The following is a 7,469-nucleotide window of genomic DNA, read 5'->3' as shown; positions in this document are numbered from 1 at the left end:
TATGGCAAGCAGGTGTTCTGCCTAACAGCCACAATATTTGTTGAAACTGCTTAGAAAAAAAAAACACAATACAAATGTCATGTAGTCAAAGAAGTCTCCCTAATGCATCATATGTTGCGTGGCAGAAGCGTAGAATTGCGCCAGGTGTTGAAAACATGTGAGTTGCGCAACGAGTGGGTGTTTTAAAGGCACACCCATTACAAAGTGCTTAGACATATTTAATCATTACCAGCAGCAGAACTATCACTCAAGTGAACAGCTGCATAGGTTCACGTGTTGCCCTACGGACACATAGTGGGCGGTTACCTGATTCACAAAAGAAACAGTTATGGTGCAGTGGGCACTTCACTACAGTGCTTGCAGTAGGCATTGAATATTACTTTGAAATGGCCAATGTTATATGGCCAATGTTTCCTTCGTTTACTTGCGGCACGGCTGAGACATGTATCAAAGAACCAAAGCAGGCTATGAATTCAGAAGGCGATGTGCACGAGGCCCGATTATGCTATTATTATTCTATTATTATGCTATTATTCCGATCTGCTCTTGAAGGCGAAGCTCAAGCGTTCTCTAATTTGTTTCGCTGTATTTCAACAATACACCAGAATGGCAATAATGGCATGTAATTAAGTGCATTTGAAATGGTCAATGTGCACTGTATATACACAAATATTCATTTATAGTTGTGTGCAGATGATTTCTAGCAGGATTTTTTCATTAGTGCTTTTCTCGTGTTGGCATAAGGGAACAAAACGCACTTGTGCCACAGTGTACCAGAGTGCACAAAGCAGGAAGAGTCTGGCATAGCATGTGCGCTTGTGGTTTCAGAATGGTTTGGCGCAAATTATAAACGAGTGGGCTCACAGTCATTAAGGTCGCTCAATGGATGCAAAAGGAGCGGCCACTGTCAGTGGGAGTAGAATAAAGGCAATAAAGAAAACCTATCTAACAATTTAAGCTAAAATTGCACGATGAGATCTGTTTTCTATTCATTTTTTTTTCATATACAGTCACATCATAAAGCAGAGCACATGTTCATCAAGCATAAATTTTTAACATTGTTCGCTATGCTGAAACTGCTAACACTACAACTTGTTTGTGTCCGTTCTACCATTAGATAGATTTTAGTGTGAAAGCTGTTATGAGATCAAAACAAAGGCTGATTTCAGTGCCATAGTTGTCGATTGCTGCCAGTGCCCATATCCATTATCTCGTGAAATTAAAAAAAAAACTAACTAAATAAAAAAATATTGGGGACGAAATGGGAGTCGAACCTGGCGCCCTCTTTGTGGTGGCTCAGCTGAGCTACACCAGTGCTTGAAACTCTGTTGTAAACTGACCCTATGCAGACTTCATGCCGGATGAGCAATGGCATTAATATACAGTAAAACCTCATTAATTCAAACTTGGTTATTTCAAAGTGCCCCTTAAATCAAAGTGTATCCGTGGTCCCATATTTGCAATGTAAGTTTGAGCAGATAATTTGAAGTGGCAATCAGCACAAGTCCAGTTAATTTAAAAATTTTGGGTGCAGTGTGCCAATTCCCGATCCCGATTTTGCCGCAAGTTCGCGGAAGTGACAGCGCTTAAGAGCCACTAAGCAATGTACTTTAGCTATACTAATAAGCGGCTGCTGAATAACTCCAGCCTCGCTACTTCCAGCATAAAAAATAAAATATAAAAAGAAAACGGTCTCGTAATCGGCTGAATTAAATGTGGGCCTGTGGAAAAACAAAACATATTTCACTGCAAAACAGCAGTAATGCATGGGCAGCATGTCACAATGCTTTTCGCAGCGTCAGAGCGTCATGATTTACCTATTCTTTCTGGGAATTCAAAGAAATTAATAAAGAACAGTCTGGTGGAATTCATGATATACGTGACCATCTGATTGGTGGTTGCTCTAGCAATTTTTGCACTTGATCTGCTAACGGAGTTTTTGCCTACAACGCCTACTTTGAAAACTCAATTCAAAAGTTTCAAAGGTAACGTTTTCCAGCCAAAACACATTGGTGAATTTCGTCACATTAAATTCTTTATTTTACCAGAAAGAATTGGCGAATGGTCGCATACCGTGCTGACGCAGCAAGGAGCAGGCGACATGCTGCCCACGTGTCACTACTGTGCTGTAGTGAAGATGTCTTCTTTTGCACAGGCATGCATTTGAGTTGATCATGTTTTGTTGTTGTTCTTGTTGTTTTCCTCTGTGGTGGCAGCAGCGAGGCCCGGCATCCCCCTTTATTCGCAGCAAAATTATGACCAGGTATTGTTGGAAAACATAACCCTTGGATCCACAATCTAGCCAGCACAGCAAACGACCAGCCCTGATTACTTTGAATAATTTCGTACTCGGCTGCTGACCCGCAGGGCGCGGGTTCGAATCCCGGTTGCGGCGGCTGAATTTCCGATGGAGGCGGAAATGTTGTAGGCCCGTGTGCTCAGATTTGGGTGCACGTTAAAGAACCCCAGGTGGTCTAAATTTCCGGAGCCCTCCACTACGGCGTCTCTCATAATCATATAGTGGTTTTGGGACGTTAAACCCCACATATCAATCAATCAATACTTTGAATAATTTTAAGTTGCTTGCCTTCAACTTTTTGTATGTTCCGTTAATTCGAAAACCCGCTCAATTTGAATATTTCTCACAGTCCCAGTGGTTTCAAATAATGAGGTGTTACTGTATGTGCAATATAGCATTTTAGAACAGTAATGTAACAACCACACATTACACAATGCTTTGTATAACGTGTGGGTCGCTAAATGCTTCAAACCATTGCAAAAGCCTCAGGTATAATTCTTCGTCATCAAGCACAGCACGAACAAAGTACGCATATCTTATAACGCCTTGCAAGTGTGCAGCGGGCACCACACTTTTCCGAAGAATGACGAATAATGGAATAGTGGTCACTTCCCCACTACAAAAATATGATTTATGGCCTAGTAGGCTACCATTATGGCTTAGTGGGGTACCATGTGAATCTGCAGAAAACGAAAGTAATGTGCAACAACCTCGGAAAAGAGCAGCGCTTCGAGATAGGTAATAGTGCACTTCAAGTTGTAAAAGACTATGTCTACTTAGGGCAGGTAATAACCGTGGAGCCGAACCACGAGATTGAAGTAACTAGAAGAATAAGAATAGAGTGGAGCACATTTGGCAAGCACTCTCAAATTATGAGAGGTAGATTGCCACTATTCCTCAAGAGAAAGGTATATAAAAGCTGTATCTTGCCTGTACTTAGCTACGGAGCAGAAACCTGGAGACTTACAAAGAGGGTTCAGCTAAATTGAGGACGATGCAGCGAGCAATGGAAAGAAAAATGGTAGGTGCAACCTTGAGAGACAAGAAGAGAGCAGAGTGGATTAGGGAACAAACGGGGGTTAAGGATATCATAGCTGAAATCAAGAAGGAGAAATAGACATGGGCCGGGCATGTAGCGCGTAGACAGGATAACCGCTGGTCGTTAAGGGTAACTAACTGGATTCCCAGAGAAGGGAAGCGGGTTAGGGGGAGACAGAAGGTTAGGTGGGCAGCTGAGATTAAGAAGTTTGCGGGTATAAATTGGCAGCAGCAAGCACAGGACCGGGTTAACTGGCGGAACATGGGAGAGGCCTTTGTCCTGCAGTGGACGTAGTCAGGCTGATGATGATGATGGGGTACCATGCAAGTGTGCTTGCAATAGTTGCCTCAAAAGTGTTTAAAAAGGCCACTCTCCCAGCTTTTCCTGTGACTGTACTGCGCGTTCCACGCTGGCCTGGCGGTTTTTTTTATTGACCCTATTCCTTGACACCACATAGCATTATGCGAAAGGCTGGAAATTAAAATCCAGTATTTCATCTCAATATTCCTCGTCATGATCAAGTTCGATAATTTAGAGATTTCTTGTGCAATGCAAGTGGATAACCACTACTAACTCAGCTACCCAGTTTGGGCTTCTTTGTTTACAAAACTATGTAACAGACTGGTTCGTCAATGCACTAGAACATGTTTCGATAAGCACACAAAATTTTAGAATGTTCATCCCTCTTAAAAAATGTACATGACAGATCTATCCAAATGAATTACTTCAACCTGGTTTGCAAAACATGCTTTAGAGTGAGCAAGATTTATTTGCACAAAATCAACATGATGTCACCAAAATAATGTTTGCTATAACAGTACAATAATAGTCTCTTAAAAAAGGCATAACCTACATTGGAGATATGTCCCCAGCAGCAAGCTCCATCATATATTTTATGTCCTTGTTAGGACCTCTGATCCAAAGTAACAAACGCAGGTACAACAGTGACAACCTGAACTGCCAGTGCTCCAACCTAGTAGAAAAGAAAGCATAAAGAAAAAAAAAGGGGGGGGGGTTCAGCATAATCTGCACTCAAGGCCTGCAATTAGCAGTTATGTTTAATTTTTTAAGTGCATCACAATTACTAACACAGTTTCATTCACTTGTGAAATGCATACTTGATCATTTTTCTAGCCACTTATACCAAGTTTTGAAGTTAGTTCCGCAGTACCAGGGCAACCAAAGTTGACTACAAGCTTGCTTGGTTCATTTTGAGGAAGCTTATAGCTAGAACCAAAACAAGCAATGACAATAAATGTCTATAGTATAACTTGAATATTATCTTTTAGACATACACCTGCAGTTACAGTTCACGTGCCTATTTCAAACAGTGCTTGATCAAGCATAAAAGATGTCTACTGTCTGATCTGTACTTTGATCTTTACCAGACATCCATCAAAACTGAGTGAAACTGAGTGAAAAGCCATTGTCCATTATTCATTTCCGCACATGTGAGCAATAAATCTTGCATTTGTACAATTTCTGGCACATCTAAACCTCTGACGAAATGGGCGAGCAATCCAACATCACGATTGTAGCCATTTGTTGCTATGTGTAGCATGTAGAATGTGTTACAAGAATCGCATACTTTCACAGAACATGTGTGCATACCGTTTTCACGTTTATGATTTACCACAGCACATATGAGCGGGTTGAATGTGCTTCTTTTACCTTTGAACTACATGTGTATACTAGCAGCAAGCTAGTAGCTCTTAATGCCCTTAACGTAGTTGAAACTCGATTGAACGAAACCATATGTTACAAAGTTCTTGATCTAACAAATTTCCATTCCCCAGCAAATGCCCATAGGGCTCACTGTTATCATTACCCAAATCAACGAACTCGCTTGGCCCCTGAACCTCATATTACGAAGTTTTTTTAGAAATAATTGAGCAGAACAGCAGTGATTGCTTTCACTTTTGCAGAGATGCATTTTTCTTGTAGCATGCCCTGTAACGCTATCGCAATAAAATGTCTTGGCACCCCACTCAAGAACCCACCGCTTCAGTTTGACAAGGCTGCATGCCCCACCTACACATGGCAGTCAATAGCACCATTATATACTGGATGGTGCTACAAGCAGTGGTGGTTAGTTTTATTATTTATTAGCACTAATCGCCTACTTGTACTCTTCTGGCTCAGCCTGCTCCCACAATCACTTGTTTCGTTCTCCATGTTTCCACACATCATTCACCTGTCATTGCTTCACATAAGCACCTGTCTGACCTGAATTCCCAAATATGGTGCTCCCTATTTGGGGCAATGGGGAAGGCTCCATGTCATAGCCTCAGCCCACCCTCACAAATATTCACACGAATAGACGTAGATTAGTAGCAAGAACAATGGCCTGGAAAGTTTTCACTGTAGCTATATAACGATTTCAAATTTCGAAGACCTACAAAAACCCTTTCACAATTTTATGTACTACCAGATTTCATGAAATAATTTGAGCACCCCTGTCACTTCACTAGATCAATCTTTGACTCTCTTGGCCCTGTTCATTGTCTGCCACACTGTGGTACGTATTTCAAACTTTGGTTGGCAGCAGAGAAGTAAATGAAAAGGGATCACCAATCAAGTGACTGACACCAACATCGGTTAGTAAATGACAAATGAGAGTAGAAACGTTAACTATGCTGACTATGGTCTTGCTAGCATTAGAAAGGTTATTTCTTCTTCACAGCAACATATGAATCACCAGCAACATATGAATCAATCTTTGACTCTCTTGGCCCTGTTCATTGTCTGCCACACTGTGGTACGTATTTCAAACTTTGGTTGGCAGCAGAGAAGTAAATGAAAAGGGATCACCAATCAAGTGACTGACACCAACATCGGTTAGTAAATGACAAATGAGAGTAGAAACGTTAACTATGCTGACTATGGTCTTGCTAGCATTAGAAAGGTTATTTCTTCTTCACAGCAACATATGAATCACCAGCAACATATGAATCAATCTTTGACTCTCTTGGCCCTGTTCATTGTCTGCCACACTGTGGTACGTATTTCAAACTTTGGTTGGCAGCAGAGAAGTAAATGAAAAGGAATCACCAATCAAGTGACTGACACCAACATCGGTTAGTAAATGACAAATGAGAGTAGAAACGTTAACTATGCTGACTATGGTCTTGCTAGCATTAGAAAGGTTATTTCTTCTTCACAGCAACATATGAATCACCAGCAACATATGAATCACTACCTTTATAACCTTTCTTGCTTTTACAAGCTTTATACCTAGCTTAACACCCTGGTGTTTTGCGAGCAACGTTATGAACACATACCTCAGCCTCAGCTCAAACATCACGGAGCTCCACCATTGGCGTAGTATGACCGACAGGCTGGCATGGTCCATATTTAAGGTGAGCCGCCGTGTAGCAATGCGAGCCATCAAGCTGAAGCGATTAATAGGATGGCCATGATTTTTCGTGATAGAACGTACAGTATTTATGTTCCTGAAAGCATGAAAGCAGCATTACGTGAGAGAAGAGAGCCAGCTTGTGCCCATGTGATGAAGTGCCAATGAGACTCGGTGCATACAAATTTTTATACTTTATTTCACTTTTGTATTTAACAAAATACAACAAATATGGCTGACTTGTTTTTGGTGTCACAATAAAGCGCATGAATCTATAGTGTTTTCTTGTGTTGGGACATGAACACACTGTCATATTTTATGTGAAGCTTCCTTCATTCATAAAAGTATCTCATCATTAATAAAGTTTATAAAAATTTCCTGCAATGTGTTTCACACATAATTTTATATATCTGTATCTGCAATGTGTTTCACGCATAATTTTCTATATCTCTGTTTGCTGCCCCTTACAGATCATTGCAAAGAGGACAAAAACTTTCTAGTAGAGCAATTAGGAGTATGGACACTAAGAGTACTTAAGTTTTTGCAAACAATATCTCTAATTGACAAACTGTATTACCTAAGTTAAAATCAGTAGCTGTAAAATACTCATTCAAATAATGTGCAAATGATAATGTGTGCACAAGAAATGAATGCGCAACGTGGCTTTATAGGTATATACCATAAAACAAGCCATGAACCTAAACAAATGAAAAGCTAAACAAATTGCCACTATTGGCACTTTGACAAACCTACTATCACTATATATTAAAATTTTT

General features: G+C 40.5%; 1 protein-coding gene across 2 annotated transcripts in view; it reads right to left on the bottom strand.

Moving 5' to 3' along the window:
* Positions 1-4,070: 4,070 nt before the first annotated feature.
* The window catches only part of Adck5 (aarF domain containing kinase 5), a 30,804-nt gene continuing 27,405 nt past the window's right edge, over positions 4,071-7,469 (bottom strand). The window contains exons 12-13 of one of the 2 annotated variants that reach the window (XM_037427790.2): positions 6,620-6,790; positions 4,071-4,311 (exon numbers count right to left, since the gene is read on the bottom strand). In XM_037427790.2, the coding sequence (XP_037283687.2) occupies positions 4,188-4,311; positions 6,620-6,790 (295 nt within the window). In that variant the 3' untranslated portion in view covers positions 4,071-4,187. The remainder of the gene's footprint in view (positions 4,312-6,619; positions 6,791-7,469) is intronic. The other variant, XM_037427791.2, reaches the window with a different exon arrangement.

The sequence above is a fragment of the Rhipicephalus microplus genome, chromosome X (genome assembly GCF_043290135.1).
Source record: "Rhipicephalus microplus isolate Deutch F79 chromosome X, USDA_Rmic, whole genome shotgun sequence".
NCBI classification, from domain to species: domain Eukaryota; kingdom Metazoa; phylum Arthropoda; class Arachnida; order Ixodida; family Ixodidae; genus Rhipicephalus; species Rhipicephalus microplus.
This window is presented reverse-complemented; position numbering and strand designations above follow the sequence as displayed.